At 35.2% G+C, this 15,182-nt stretch overlaps 5 protein-coding genes and 1 pseudogene across 5 annotated transcripts; 3 read left to right on the forward strand and 3 right to left on the reverse strand.

Annotated features, from left to right (window-relative positions):
• Window positions 1–969: 969 nt before the first annotated feature.
• On the reverse strand, window positions 970–1,861 carry LOC125607982 (protein translation factor SUI1 homolog 1-like). The gene is made up of 2 exons (XM_048777602.1): window positions 1,466–1,861; window positions 970–1,297 (listed from the first exon to the last, which is right to left on the reverse strand). The coding sequence occupies exons 1-2, from the start codon at window positions 1,632–1,634 to the stop codon at window positions 1,008–1,010; spliced, it is 459 nt and encodes a 152-aa protein (XP_048633559.1). The 5' UTR covers window positions 1,635–1,861; the 3' UTR covers window positions 970–1,007.
• A 1,048-nt stretch (window positions 1,862–2,909) lies between these two features.
• Window positions 2,910–3,593, reverse strand: LOC125608192 (annotated as a pseudogene).
• Window positions 3,594–4,118: 525 nt separating this feature from the next.
• Window positions 4,119–6,157, forward strand: LOC106420566. Its single transcript, XM_013861417.2, has 10 exons — window positions 4,119–4,396; window positions 4,475–4,570; window positions 4,674–4,748; window positions 4,829–4,897; window positions 5,016–5,092; window positions 5,180–5,268; window positions 5,342–5,471; window positions 5,551–5,641; window positions 5,708–5,773; window positions 5,865–6,157. Exons 1-10 carry the CDS (start codon window positions 4,226–4,228, stop codon window positions 5,982–5,984), a joined length of 984 nt encoding a protein of 327 aa, XP_013716871.2. The 5' UTR covers window positions 4,119–4,225; the 3' UTR covers window positions 5,985–6,157.
• A 1,979-nt stretch (window positions 6,158–8,136) lies between these two features.
• LOC106420731 (protein MIZU-KUSSEI 1-like) lies at window positions 8,137–10,133 on the reverse strand. Its single transcript, XM_013861565.3, has 2 exons — window positions 8,675–10,133; window positions 8,137–8,578 (listed from the first exon to the last, which is right to left on the reverse strand). Exon 1 carries the CDS (start codon window positions 9,640–9,642, stop codon window positions 8,878–8,880), a length of 765 nt encoding a protein of 254 aa, XP_013717019.1. The 5' UTR covers window positions 9,643–10,133; the 3' UTR covers window positions 8,137–8,578; window positions 8,675–8,877.
• Window positions 10,134–11,230: 1,097 nt separating this feature from the next.
• On the forward strand, window positions 11,231–12,167 carry LOC106420708 (elicitor peptide 6-like). Its single transcript, XM_013861542.3, has 2 exons — window positions 11,231–11,655; window positions 11,912–12,167. The coding sequence occupies exons 1-2, from the start codon at window positions 11,440–11,442 to the stop codon at window positions 12,005–12,007; spliced, it is 312 nt and encodes a 103-aa protein (XP_013716996.1). The 5' UTR covers window positions 11,231–11,439; the 3' UTR covers window positions 12,008–12,167.
• A 589-nt stretch (window positions 12,168–12,756) lies between these two features.
• On the forward strand, window positions 12,757–15,182 carry LOC106373108 (F-box/kelch-repeat protein At2g22050-like). Its single transcript, XM_048777604.1, has one exon. The coding sequence runs from the start codon at window positions 14,018–14,020 to the stop codon at window positions 15,140–15,142; it is 1,125 nt and encodes a 374-aa protein (XP_048633561.1). The 5' UTR covers window positions 12,757–14,017; the 3' UTR covers window positions 15,143–15,182.

Here is a 15,182-nt window from a genome sequence, read left to right on the forward strand (position 1 = left end):
TAAATGCAAATTTAAAAATATTTGAAACAAATTGTTGTGTTTTATTGGAATTTTATGTAGGATATTAGTAATATTAATAAAAAGTTAACTAAATTATAAGTTAAGATCTATATATATTATTTATCTTGGTTATTTATTTTTATGTAAAACAATTGTAAAGCTTATAATTAGCATTGTATAAATTTTGATTGGTTTTAAAATTATTAAATTTTATTTTTGTACTTGTCTTTAAAAGAAAGTACCACCGACTTGTATACCGGTTCTTTATTTGTTGACTTTTTAGATCTTTTATCTGTGCTACGCGCGGATTGTTTGGTATAGTTGAACTTTTATTTATTTAATTAATTTATATTTATTTTAATATTCTATATTGTAATTTGTAAAGTGATTTTTTGCCTCTGAACTCTCATACTTAAAGTTAAAGCCACTAAAAGATTTATAATCCTTAATAAATAAATATATTTGTTAGTATATAATTAACAATTAATTAAAAGAAATTTAATTGATTTATAATTATCATTGTCTAAAAATAATTTATATTGTGTTATAAAGACTTCATATCTTAAATAAATAATAAGATTTGTTAATATATTATCGTAAATTAAAATGCTTTTTTATTTGGTAATTATCATTATATAAAAATAATTTATATTGTGTTACCAAAAATAATATTTTACATCATTATTATTTTTTTAAATAAAAGAGATATATCTCTCTATATATATTGTATATAATTTTATATATACATAAGTTTTTTATATTCTTACACGATAAAGGAAAATTTTATTATAATAAATAACTTTGTGATATGTAAAAAAATTGATATTTATTTTTTTATTAAATATTTCAAATGCATGAGTATTTTTAAACTGTATTTTACGTGATAAAAATAATCTTGCTATGATAAAAAAACTCTGTATGTTTGATTTAATATTAAATATTCTGAATATATGAAAATAATTTATTCTATTGATATTTAAATTGATAATATATTTATTTATATGCAATTATTGTGTTTGCAACCAATGTACCGTTGCAACAAAACTCTTTCTTGAGGTCCTTAAATATCTTGCTGTAAAATAAACATGAACATGTCCGAGTTCAGAGTCATGAACCAATGTACTGTTGCAACAAAACTCTTTCTTGAGGTCCTTAAGTATATTGCTGTAAATATACTCTTTCTTCAACCCTTGGACTGTTGTCAAGCTTTTCCTACCATTGCGCTGCTGCACACGGATGTGGACGTACTCCTTTGTTCCCGCACCTGAGTCCTCAGCATTCGCATCAGCAAACGGGTCTGCAGGTAATTAAAAAATAAACTGATTAGCAAATGAGAAACATTAACCATAGCCCATGTTCCAAATATAAAAAACTGTAACCAAAGATTTAAGATAAGTCTTAAATGGACAAATGAGGCAGATAAGCAGAGGTATTTTGATAGACTATGGATCAAAGTGGAACTTACCAAAGGCAGTAGAGACCTGGGAATCAAGTTCAGACATGAAACTTTGTTGATCTGATGGGCAAAAGGACAGAGAATCTGAGACCTGAGCAAGAAGACCAATGTCATAATAAGAGTTTAACACACTCAGATGGGTACAAAACACCATGATATAAACAGAACAGTTACCCATCAAGTAAACTACACTTCAGTATGAGTTACACAAAACACTAAGATACATTACGCTTGAAGTAAACGATTTCAACAACTCCTGAGTACCTTAAGAAGGGGATGGAGATAGCTAGCATGAAGAGGTTGTCCCTTAGCATTGAAGTTATACTCCTTGAATTCCAACTCTTGCCAGCTGCATGTGAGTACTCATTTTTCTCTTACTTTTCCAATGCCAACAACATAATTAATACGTCTAGAAAACAACCATTAGTGATTAGTACTCACTTGTGTAGATTTTCTCGAGTCAAGTCAGTAGCGAAAATCTTCCTTTTGGAAGCATATGTAGGACCTTTCTCAACATCAGAATATCCCGTCCATCCCCTAATAAGTAAGGAAAGGAGGTAAGCTTTAAAAACAATGTCTCCCAAAAGATAAAACAATTTACAAAAAAGGAAAAGCGCAGGTAGTTACTTTGTTACTAAGAGTTTCCTGGTTTTGAGAGAGTTTGAGACTTTCTTTGTCAAGTTCCTGAAAGCAAGAAAGGCCAACTTAGTCTCTTAAATTATAAAAAGCTGGATTAGATTTCTACATAATAGTTCTGATTAAACAAACCAGTCCTTGTTGTATTTGTAGAAGAGACTCCTTCACTTTATCTTCAACATGTTGAACCTAAAACAAAAGATTACAAAGTCAACATGATGAATAAAAAGAAGCCAAGACAATTCAATTCAATACCTTCCTAGAGACTTGCTTTCCCATTGCAACCCACCTCTTTTTAGCAGCTTGTGTGCTTCCAATTTTGAAAACAGAAGGATCTAGCTTTTTCTGAAACAAACAAAAATAACAATTTTTAAGGCACACACCAGTGAAAGATAAAAGAAATTATCAAAGCAGGAGCTTGGCTTATATTTTGGTTTCGTATCCATTAGCTGATATATAGAAGAACACGGAGTGATTATCACTTTACCTGGAGAACCCACAGACTGAGAAGCGCCTCCAAGCAGAAAAGACCGCAGCCGACAAAGTAGAATATCTGCAGTAAGTATCAAAGTTAAGCTAGGTTAATAGTTGGCGACAAAAAAATTGATCGGTGATGAATTATAGAAAGGATGCCAAGGTTAATACCCCGGCTAGTAAACTGCCTCTGATTACATCAATCGCTGCCAGCACACCCCTGCAGATTGGAAGACAATGAGGATCACTTGTAGCAACACACGATTGTTTGCTTTCTCGATTACATCAATCGCTGCCAGCACACACTTGCAGATTTTTTTTTTTCCAAATGACTGGATAGTCGTCACACGATTGCTTGCTTTCTCACGAGATGAGCGATGGACGTCGGCGAGATCGGCGGGGAAAGGTGGTGGTTGGAGAGAACGGTTTCTCCGGTGCAACGGGTTGTCGTAAAAGTATGTTCTTCCTCTCCGTCTCGCTTCCGTTTGTTCTGTCCAACGTCAGCGCGTTGATTCCACGTCCCTACCTCAAGCGGGAAATTCACAATGGCCTTAGACCCTCGAAGTTTAAACGCTGCTTGGTCGTAAGCCCTAGCGGCTTCGATCGCTGTGTCAAACGTCCCGAGCGAAACCCTAGTTCCCGACGGTTCGGATCTCGGATCTCCGCCGCGAATTTCACCCACGGCCTCATCCTCACTCCTCTGTAATGCATCTTCTCTTCCGCGGACACATGTACGGGAAGCTGCTCTGGCTGGGGATTTGCGGTTGCGAATTGGATCCACTCGGTTCTGTTCAGCGGCTGGATCTTCAACGGCGGTTTCCGGTTCGATCTCGAGGCTGAATCAGAAACACCGAGTGGATTCGATTGAAACGTGAAAGATGATTCGCTCGATGCTAGATGAGACTTTATGATAAGCAAATGAACTTTATGAGACTTAGATGTGGAAGCGAAGGAGAATCGGAAGTGGTGTAATGGGAGGAAGACGAAACGGAGAGGTCCGTGTGTTATGTGAATGAACGAATGACATGGCAAAAAGAATCCATCTTATTGGATGATTTTCCATGCTGAGGTGGATAGGCTCAATGGAGCTCATATATCTATTTTAATATAGTATAGATTTAGGTAAAGTATCAAGTAATTCAGAAAAAATAGCATATATTTGAATGTTTTAAATAAAAATACTAAACTATTTATTGAATAAAAATATTTAGTTAGATATTTTTGTCTCAAATATTTGTTTTTTTTAAAATAAAACTGTAAATTTTATTTAAAAATATTAATTATTTTTATTTTGATATAGTTATTATAAATATATATTTGTATTATGGTGTTTATTTGATTTTATTCGATACAAAAGTATAAAAATAGTGTGGTATTTACGAATAGCGGTTTGATTTCAGTTTTGAATTTCGTACGTAAAATGTCACTCTACTTTTACATATTTTCGGTTCGATTTAATTTTTTAATGAAACCGGTTGAAAAAGAAGGAAAACTGGAATTAAACCGGAGATACTGCCGTTATCTAAAAGCACTGACGTGGCGGAAAGCAATGATCGGTGGTGTGAAAGACGCCACGCGCTCTCTTCCTCACCTTCCTGGGAGAAGAAGACGACGATGAAGCATTAACTGATTCTTGTTTCGTAAAACTCCGAAAAAACCATGGTTGCATTAGCTGTTTCTTCCTCGGGCATTGCTTCGTTTCGCCGGCATTATAGCTTCCGGTTACGTCCACGAAACCCTCCGACTCAAGCAGCAGTTTCGCCTTCTTCTTCTTCTGCTTCGGCTTCTCCTGGGGTTGACTTGAGTACCCTCGAGTCCGCCATTAACAAGGTCCCTCCTTTTCCATTAATTCTATAACTAGATGAACTCTCCTCGTAACTTGGAAGTGGGTTTTTGAGTTTGACGCAGAAAGATAGTAGTGGTGTGAAGGAAGCTCTGGATCGTTTGGGTGAAGAAGGTTGGGCTAAGAAATGGAGTTCTCAGCCTTACATGTCGCGTCGTACGGTGTATATCCGATCTCTCTATCTAAGCTTACCCGTATATTCAACGAATGAGTGGATGAGAGTTGGAGTTGAAGAACTCATGCGTCTTTGTTTTTTTGTTTCAGACATCGCTTCGGGAGCTGACAACTCTCGGAATCAAGAACGCAGAGACTCTTGCCATCCCTAGTGTCAGGAACGATGTAAGTTTTATTTTTTTTCTTGTAAGGTTTGGACTGTGTATGTTAATGGAGGTTGTTCTGACTGAGTTCGTGTAATGCAGGCTGCTTTTCTTTTCACTGTTGTCGGAACAACCGGTTTCATAGCTGTACTTGCCGGCCAACTTCCCGGGGTAAACCCTTTACAGTCTCTTGGACAATGGTGGTGTTATTTTTAGTATTGTACTGTCTAACAGTATTTCGGTTTGTGTTAGATTCTATACTGATAAAATAACTGTTGAACATGGACAGGACTGGGGATTCTTTGTGCCGTACTTAGTTGGGAGCATATCTTTGGTGGTTTTAGCCGTGGGAAGCGTTTCACCGGGGTATGAAAACAACTAAAGCACTGTATGCTTGTTAACATTATGTTCTCTAAGTTACAGATTTGATATATTCAGCTATTTTGCTTGTAGGCTTCTTCAAGCTGCCATTTCCGGGTTTTCGACATTCTTCCCTGATTATCAAGAACGTATTGCCGCACACGAAGCAGCTCACTTCTTAGGTACATTTGTAAAAGAGTGTGTATTTTTGGGTTGTGAAATGTTTCTGATTGTGTTTAAACTTGAAACTTCCAGTGGCTTACCTAATTGGACTTCCAATCCTCGGGTACTCGCTAGATATTGGTAAAGAACACGTCAATCTCATCGACGAGAGGCTAGCTAAACTAATATACAGCGGCCAGCTTGACTCAAAGGAGCTTGATAGGTAATAGTTTCTTTTTAAAAAAAGAGAGAAAGAAGAATATAATCACAACCCAATATTGAATCTTCTTGTGGTTTCTCAGATTGGCTGCTGTTGCAATGGCTGGACTTGCTGCTGAGGGTCTGAAGTATGACAAAGTGATTGGCCAATCTGCGGATCTGTTCTCTCTTCAGGTCCTCTTAGTTCTTATTACCTCACCACTCACAAGTTCACAAACACTGAGTTTTAATTTCTTGCAGAGGTTCATCAACAGGAGCCAACCTAAAATCAGTAATGAACAGCAGCAAAATCTAACGAGATGGGCTGTATGTTCCTTTTACATTAACAGGCATTATCTCTCTCATACATGTTTCTTTTGTTTACAGTACTCGTGAATCTTCATTTTTGGTTATGCAGGTTCTTTACTCTGCTTCTCTTCTGAAGAACAACAAGACCATCCATGAAGCTCTAATGGCTGCAATGTCCAACAATGCATCTGTTCTTGAATGTATCAAGACCATTGAGACAGCTTCCTAGACTTGGCGCAGCTCTGGATTCTTCAAATACAGTGAACTATCTCTAACTCTCTTTTGATCAATCCAGTTCCAAGACCACTAAATCGAGTCACATATTTTCTTAAATATATAAACGAGAAAAGACAGAATAGATTATCTATTTTTATACTAAAAGTTTCCTCTTGGCGCCTGACATGTTATTTACATTGCCTTAACCGCAATATTTTGTTTTTCAAAATACCAATTTAAAACTTTTTCCACTGATCGAATCCAAAAAAGTCTTGCACAAATGGTCTTAAGAAAAATAGGAGACGCATAAAACAAAATTACACAATCTTAATATGAAATTGACATAAACAGTAGCTCCAAATCCAAAAGCTTTGTATCCCACCGAGATGACTACTACAACACTTTTTCGAACTCATTTTGAATATAAATAAGAGCGAATAACTGACAAATACTCAGCAAAGAAAGCTTTAAGAATCCTGAAATCAACTACCAAGAATCATCACAAAACATAGAAAAAGTTTTAATAAATTGAACATCAAGTAAATATGAAAGCAAATAATAAAAACGAGTGAAAAACTCCGACAGTGCAAACAAGAGATCGTGTCACCTCCTTTTGTCTCCATGTTCTCATGTTGTCTTGTGACTTAGTTACCGTGAATTCAATGTTAATTTTCATGCGGTCACACCACCTCTTTCGGCCGCAGTGTGATCCGCACAAACACGTCTCCTTTCACAAAACGATAAAAAAATTGGGTTTGCTTTTCATGATCCAAGAGGTGACACTTTCAACTAGGTATGAGAGTTTGAATATCTGATTTAATTAGTTCAAATCGGTTATTTGGGTATTAGATAGTTTGGATAAAAAGGATTGCTGAGAAACAAAAAAAGGTTTAGAGAAGTTCAAATAATTCTTAACTAGGTGAAGACCGCATTGCCCAAGATGACGAAGGTGAATGAATATTATATATACAAATTACTTTTACATATTATTATTTATTTTGTGTTCATTATATATTATGAAATAATAAATATATTGAATAATTGAGAACCGAACTAGTAACTATTAGCTATATAATTAAGCTGGAGTAATCACATAAATCAAAATAATCTCTCTTTTTATTTACAATAATTTTTATTGGTAAATAAATAAAAATAATCATTTTATTTTTGTTTATATATTATATAATTAAATTTAAATAATCTTGACATAGATATATGATATATTTAATATGGATATTTATTAATTGAGGTTTCCTACTCATATAATTTGATTAACATGTGTATATTTATGTACCAAAAAATTAAACTATTAATCACAAAAAAATTAGTGTAAGATTTTTAATAGTTTTAATAATTTATAATCATTTTTAAAAATTCAATGAAAATTTCAAAATTAAAATATTAAGGGTCTCAATACTTTGGCAATGAAAGTTTTGAAATCAACATATTTATGTATTTTTATATGGTATATAGTTTAATTTTAATAATTATATATATATATATATATTTCATCCGAATATATATTAAATAAAACTTCTTATTCATATGATTTTACGATCATTTGTATCTTGTTATAACAAAAAGTTAAACCATTGATCACAATTTTTTTAATGTGAAAATTTTAACAGTATTAATAATTTATAGTCGTTCTAAAAATTTTAAAATATAACATATAAGAAAAAATCGATTTTTTTATTATATGACTAATGTCATTGTTTACTTGTTTAGTTTCTTTTAAGAATATAAAACTAAACAAAAACGATGAAGGATACAAAAACTGTTATCAAATCTTTATTATTTAAAATCATTAATTATCATATATATGTTAATCATATTAGGTAATTTCGTATTTTCTATTTACGGAATTTTTTTTTGGAACACTACTAATCAATTTTACATTTAGTTTAATAAAAAAATATAATATAGTATATGTTTAGATGGATCAACTAATTTTTCTAAAAATTCTAAGAAGATGTCATGTGGATACAAAAAAATATTGTAATACTCCTCAGTTAATATATAAGTGATTTGATTCGATTCAAATAATAAATTTGAAAATCAACTAATACCAGAAAAAAAAATCTGGATTCAGTTCAAGTGCAATGTGGCTAACACGAGTTACAAAAAACGAAAAATAATAAGTTTCCATAATATTACTGTTTTGGCAAGAAAACATAATTTTATGTTTTTTTGAGAGAACATATAATTTTACAGTTTCACTGGAAAACATAATTATCTTAGCACAAAACTATAATAATTAAGAAATAAGTATTGATACTATTGGACGTCCATTGACCTGCCTATAAGTAATTCAGACATTTTTTGGACCGATGTCTATTACGTACCGACTAATTGTAACCTAAAAGGTAATAGTCCGTGTCGACAGTTCAAATGGACGGACCAATTGAAAGTTTTATACACCATGATGATCCCGAATAGTCCATCCACCAAAAACCTTATTCGTTGTTGAATCTTAACCTGCATCGTAATTGGAGTTTAAATGGCCTGGCCGAGGTCGATTCCAACGGACTCGATGATTTTGCAAGAAGATTACTCCTGTTGACCGTATTTGCTTTATTGTTGCTGTTTCCATTCTTTGACGTCTGCCTGAGCCAAGTCTACTGTCAGCTTATGTGACTAAACCTTGTCAATTTTTGAAAATAAAATAAAAAACAGACCTGAATAAATGTGCATGTTATTAACCTGAAATAGTTTCATATAATTCATCCTAAAGAATACATCACATTCCTAAAGAATACGTCCCATATGCACCCATAGACATATCATCATGATTAGATAATCACATTTCAATCCACAAACCAAGATCTATCTTCGTTCCGGCCACCTTCTCCATCCATATACAATCAAGAACGTACCCATATATTGTCTCCGACCATTACATCAAATCAAACTCTTACGAAGAAGATACTAAGCTCTGGTCCATTATTCCCTTCGGGACTCAGCATATAAAACGTCTCTGAATCTTTAGACCCAACGACACGCTCAAAGTAAGCCCTCATGTAAGCCATCTCCGAGTCAGGTCCTTCAGCCTCCGAGTTCCCAGGCAAAACACCAGCACCCATCGAAACCGGTCTTAACAACTCCATCACGTTAAGATCCTCCTCCGTCGCGTCACGTTTCACACCGTACCCCGTTTTCTTACCGTTACAATACATTGTCCATAATGGTTCGTCCATTATCTTAACCTTCTCTTTATCAGCTCGTTTCTCCGTCTCTAAAGCGATCCGAACCATTCCTCCGCTCAGCTCCTTTTGTAGCACCATTGTTTGCATTGCTAGCTCGACGACGAGAGATGGAAAACATTTAGAGTTTTCTTGAATTGAGAGGCTTACACGGCCTTTACGGTATCCGAACAAGGTCCCGGAGACTCTTGACCCGCTTGACCCGCTTCGGTGCTGGTCGGGTAAGCTACCTCCCGGAAGGACCGGGATTTTACAAGCCGCCGGCGTGATGATGGGAAAAGAACGGAACACGGAGCGGAAGACACGGAAGACTTTCTTGCCTTTTTTCTTGTGTTGGTGAGATGGTTCGAGTAACGTGACGGGCTGACGTGGAGCTGGAGTTGGTGTCGGTGACGCTGAAGGGGTTGAATATGAGTCCGTGGAGGAAGAAGCACCGCTTACCCTTGGCTTTGGCTCCCCCATGGCCATTTACGACGGAGACGTCCACTAAGATACGACAGCGTTTTTGTTGAATGGTTTTGTCTTGCTATTCGAGAAAAAAAGATTTTAATCAACTAATTTACATTTGTTTTCTTTGGCTTTTCCTTTCCCACCACACCTTTGAGTTTTTTTTGGCTTACTATTTTTATTAGAAATTGGAATGGTTAAATATTTGTGTTCATATTGGGTAATACTTTATATATAGTTGTTGTTTTTATTTTTGAAGTGTGATCAGCCAGCTCTATGCTCTATTTTAAGAAGCTGTTAATTTCAATAGATGTGAAAACAAATCAACCGACAGTTACCAAAAATAGTGAGAGATACATCAAACCGTAGTTGTTTGTATAGGTCAATGTTCAACTGTTCAGGTGTAATCTGCTGTAAATCGTCTAAGTCCAACTTGGTGTATACTGGATCTTGCAAGTTTGTTACCACAATTTAACCCAACCACGGTTAACTGAATTAAGAAACTGAAAATAAATAAAAAACAATAACAAGACGTCGATGAATATTTCAATATATAAAAATAGTATATTGGTATAACAAATAAAATATATTTTTAGGCTGTAACAACAGAAGACAATATAAAAAGATGAGTGAATAATAAATACGAACATTTATTTGTGTTTTTGTAAGAATGGACTATCTATTGCATAAGGAACACTGGTCCAAAGAGGTAAAGTAAAGAGGACGACAAAAATAAAGATCCATAAACAAAATTATGAGCAGTAAGAGACAAAGCACCCTAAGTTATACAACTACATATATGAATATAAAATCTAATTTTATTGTCATCTTACGAATGCACTAGCTATAGTCCAGGTTTTTTACGTTATGTTCGTTTGAATTTGGCTTCCTTTTAAGGTATAAGCTTCTTTTCTTTTTTTTGTTGTTTTGTTGTATAATTTGACTTCCTATGTCAGAATATGACATAAGCTTAACTTATCAATTGGCTTGATTTAAAATTTTGGATTCAGAATCAATAATTATTTTAAGTATTTTTGGTGATTTGAGTATACTTTAACTATTTCATATATTTACTTTTGACTATCTATATATATTTTCAAGTATTTAAACCAATATAAAAGTATCATTCTTGATGTTTTATATACGTTAAATCTAAAAATAATTAATATATATAAATATATAAATATATTTTTAGATAAATTTGGGTACCCGAATACTTTGGTTTGGATCAAATTCGGTTTTCTAAATAACAAAATTTTGAATAATTCAAATATTTAATCAATTTATGTTCGGGGTTGGTATTATATTTTCGGATCGGTATCATTTATATTCCTCGGATTCATTTTGCCAAACCCTAATTACATGAAAAACAAATATTAACATATTTTTCAAAATATACATTCGCGCAGGCGCACGGATCAAAATCTAGTTTCAATTTATAAGCTAAACTAGTCAGTTTGTAACCATTATTTAAATAAAGAAACATGTTTATAAAAAAAATATAACAACTAGATTAACATTTCTTCAAAAAAATTTACTACGTTTTATTTGCTGTTCTTTTTCAGTTGGTAAACTTATCAATTTCCCTCCGTTTAATTGCTTATGGGACTTTAGTTGAATTGTCACCCTAGTTATTTTAATAATTAAATTTAATAAAAATGTATAATATTATGAACAGAAAAGTAAGAAAAAAATATATTAAATGCAAAGTAAGGTATGTCTGTGTAACAACACAGAGAAGCAGGTAAGGTCATATGTGACCCAACACTTAATGCATTGAGCAGAGGAAGAATTAAGTAGAGAAAAGAGAGCAGAAAAATGGAAGTTAAAGGAGAAGAAGAGAGAAGAAGCAGAAGAGAAGACGAAGAAAAAGAAGTTTACTACTCTCTTCTCAACTCTCCATGTTCTGCCTTTCACAAAACTGTTCAAGCCATATTGAAATGTCTTGGTCTTGAGTCATTATCAATATCACCATCCTCCTCCTCCTCCTCCTCATCATCATCATCATCAGAAGAAGACCATGAATCTGAAATCGTAAGCTCTCTATGTTCTCAATCTGGTCAGCTCATTTTTATCTTACGGATTATACTACTAAATTTACATATATAAGAACATCAAGTGAGGTTAGAAGCCAATCCGGAGCATAAGTGTTTAGTAAGCTAAAACTACAAAAGAGGAAGTTTAAGATATAAGTAAGAAAGTTAATATTGAAAATATATAGAATTAAATTCCAACTGTATTTTCATTGATATGTGTGGTAGGTAAAAGCTATATTTATGTTAATGAATAGGTTCAAGAGACAGGATTTATGGCGATGGTAACAAGACTGGTAAGAAGGAGACCAAGGCCAGCTTACAGCTCAGGACGCCCTGGTCAAATCGACTGATTATGATCAAAGACTTGTGTCTTTGTGTTTGTATGTTTTCATGTTTAAACTCACGTATGGGGTCTTAATGTCCTCAGGCCGTCTCCATGGCATGGCAGTCTCTGTAGAAAGTATCTAATCCAAGAAAAAATAAAAGTAAAGAAGTTTGGTTTTGATTTCATCATCGTATATACAAGAAGAAAAAAGACTTAGAGACCATCGAGACAGACACAACATACCTTTGTTTTTCTTGTTTCAGCTTATTTATCGTGTACTGTAATTTTTTCTTCCTTTTCTCCCACCTAAACTCCTTTTGTTCGGTGTTGTGTCTGCTACATTAAACTGCTGCTGCAAATACCCTGAGCTTCAGCTGCTTCATCTGTGATGATCAGGCCATCAGCGACGTCTTCCTCCTCGTTATCTCTTATAACGCTAATAACCACAGAATTGCGTAAGAAACATCATTGACAATTGAGAAGATGTCTAGTTATGCAAACATAACATGATCGATGTGAACACGGAAGCAAACAATAAAAAACTAGATTTAAGAGCTGTGGCACCCAAAATATTATACTCCAAGAGACATTGAAACCCGCAATAGACTGTATCAGGACAGTCCATGCTTGCAAAAAGACAAAATACATCATGTTGCTTCTGCTTTGAATCCTCACTAGCCTCCAAGAGATTCAAAAAAAAATTTTGGACAACATAGATTCAAGATTATACCAAACATATTGGTGCTGCGACATGTATCATAGAAACAGTACAACACAATGTAAACAAAAGGAAAAAAAAACTAGAATAACCTGCTTATAATTTGGAGGGACAGCAATATGTTATAATAAAATAGAGCATGCATCCAGTAATTCTTATTCACTTAATTAGTATACTCTCTTGTAGTGCAGTCCTCATAAATCTAACTGGACGGATAACCAAAGTCGAGGTCAGACTGATTACTTGTGCTAGGCTTATCCTCTTTTTCTTCACTGAAACTTCCATCACTCTGCAGCAACATGAGAGGATCTCTCAGGAATGGATCTGCATTGACCACGAGAACCTTTTTGCAGTATTCTTTGCTCGATCATTTACGGATGTAATAAGATAAGAGTATCATAGGCTAAGCAGCAGCAGAGTTTCTGCTCAGTTGTGTGAGTTACTCTATTATGTCCATCATCCATAAAACGTTCTATCCACACGAATTATTTCTTCTTCTTGATCATCTGTAGGGTAGGACTCGATATATGACTAAATAACTTGCCAAGCCTTAGTGATATCAGCTTCTATTTCCTAGTGAGAGAATAAGAACTGATCTGAAGAAAAAAACAATAGGGAAAAAATGAGACGAAAAAGAAGAAAGAAGAGAATAGTGAAAGAGAGAATGAATTAGGTTTAGTGGCAGATGAGAATCTATACTGATTTTTCACCTCTAAGTTCTTAAATTGAACTATGGAAGGACTCTTGCATTTTCTTGGATGAGAACCTAAAACCTATGGGCCCTATTAGAGAGGAGGCGCTTGATCTAACGGTGGCTGACATCTTGACATCTGACCTTAAAGGGAATAGAGGAAGAATTAAAGAGCTCTTACCAGCGTTTGTTCCTCAGATCCTAAGCATTCAACCAAGCGTCAAAGGGGCAGAGGACTCGTTTATTTGGAGAACTACAAATCTGGCATTTACACCGCTAAATCGGGTTACTTTGCTGCTTATGTACCTACACAAAACTCATTGTCAGTACCACAAGATGAGTTCAGTTGGATTAAGGTCGTTTGGTCATCGAAGTCCTCACCAAAAATGAAGACTTTTCTTTGGTCAATCCTTCAGAATGCACTCCCTCTTGGAATTAACCTGTTGAGCAGAGGAGGAATATCAGCGAGAGATTGCATCAGATGTCAAGAGAGGGAAACAGTAACCCTATATAAGCCTATATAAGCGGGTAATATGAGAATAAAATTTTGGGAACAAGAGTATTATTTGAAGCCGGTCATACTAGGTTAATCACAATTCTTCATAGTTTTCATCTCAACAACATACATGATGTGTAGCGCCTCCAACCCTGAACAACCACCACCTCATAAAGATAACCATCTTTTGTCATTGCCTGAAGATATCGTTTTAAGCTGTCTAGCCCGTGTCCCACGAAACTGTAACCTAAACCTCACTCACGTATCCAAAACCCTAAAAACCTTTGTTAGTTCGCCTGAGCTCAACCGCTTGAGATCCCTCCTGCACAAGAGTTCCCTTTATGTATGTTTCTACGAAATTAACGATAATACGTGGACCCACCGGTGGCTTACCATTGAGAAAACTACGACTGAGTATCGATTGGTTCTGTTCCCTTGTCATCCTTACCCTATCAAGTCCCGCTCTTCAGCTGTCTCTGTGGGACCAGAGATCTACTTCCTCTCGGATGATCTTTGGATTCTTGATACTCGATCTGGAAAGTTTAGCCAGGGACCAAGCCTGAAACCTGGGTTCCGGAGTAAAGCCGCGGGAGTAATCGATGGTAAGATATACGTGATCTGTCGTTGTTATATATTCGGAGGGGTTGACAGGAAGAAGATTAACGTAGAAGTGTTGGATCCAAAATCAAAAATTTGGAAATCTGAGGGGCAGGAGAAAGTGCAACCAAGAATGTGGTGTGATAATATGGTAAGGTTTGCTTCACTGGAGCGAAAGGTTTACATGGTGGAAGCTGGTCTAATCAGTGTATACAATCCAAGAAAAGGTGAAGGAGAGCGTATGGATCAAATGGTAAGTAACAGACTGGCTGAATCTAATCCGAGAGAGGGCAGAAGAAAGGAGAAGCTAGGTGAAGCAGTGTCTTGGGTGTGTGTGGTAGAGAATGTTCTCTATGCTTGTTATTGCAGTAGTGGGTTAATGTGGTTTGATACCAAGCTCAACGTTTGGAGAAGAGTGGTCAGTCGTGCTGAGGAAGTGTGTCACTTTGGTGAGAAGCAGGCAGTGGCGGAATACCAAGGGAAGCTAGCGGTTTTTGAGTTCGTTAAGCATGACCTAGTCGATAATACTAAGAGCGTTAAGATGTTCTTGTTCTCGTTCCTTACAGTTGGAGAAAAGATTCTTGGGACGATCGAGTGGTCTGGTATTGTAGCCACGGTCCCATATGGCAGTCAATTTTTGCATTGCTTCGGAATGTAATCATATGAATAATGTGTTCTTTTGTTCAATGGAATGCCAA

The sequence above is a fragment of the Brassica napus genome, chromosome A4 (assembly GCF_020379485.1).
Source record: "Brassica napus cultivar Da-Ae chromosome A4, Da-Ae, whole genome shotgun sequence".
In the NCBI taxonomy this organism is placed as follows: Eukaryota; Viridiplantae; Streptophyta; class Magnoliopsida; order Brassicales; family Brassicaceae; genus Brassica; species Brassica napus.

Coding starts and splice junctions, on each gene's coding strand:
- LOC106420566 (XM_013861417.2), top strand. CDS start 4,226: ATGGTTGCATTAGCTGTTTCTTCCTCGGGCATTGCTTCGTTTCGCCGG. Junction 4,898..5,015: donor TTGCCGGCCAACTTCCCGGG/GTAAACCCTTTA, acceptor GAACATGGACAG/GACTGGGGATTCTTTGTGCC. Junction 5,093..5,179: donor GTGGGAAGCGTTTCACCGGG/GTATGAAAACAA, acceptor TTTTGCTTGTAG/GCTTCTTCAAGCTGCCATTT.
- LOC125607982 (XM_048777602.1), bottom strand. CDS start 1,634: ATGGGTAACTGTTCTGTTTATATCATGGTGTTTTGTACCCATCTGAGT. Junction 1,298..1,465: donor CCAGGTCTCTACTGCCTTTG/GTAAGTTCCACT, acceptor AATTACCTGCAG/ACCCGTTTGCTGATGCGAAT.
- LOC106420731 (XM_013861565.3), bottom strand. CDS start 9,642: ATGGCCATGGGGGAGCCAAAGCCAAGGGTAAGCGGTGCTTCTTCCTCC.
- LOC106373108 (XM_048777604.1), top strand. CDS start 14,018: ATGATGTGTAGCGCCTCCAACCCTGAACAACCACCACCTCATAAAGAT.
- LOC106420708 (XM_013861542.3), top strand. CDS start 11,440: ATGGAAGTTAAAGGAGAAGAAGAGAGAAGAAGCAGAAGAGAAGACGAA. Junction 11,656..11,911: donor AAGACCATGAATCTGAAATC/GTAAGCTCTCTA, acceptor GTTAATGAATAG/GTTCAAGAGACAGGATTTAT.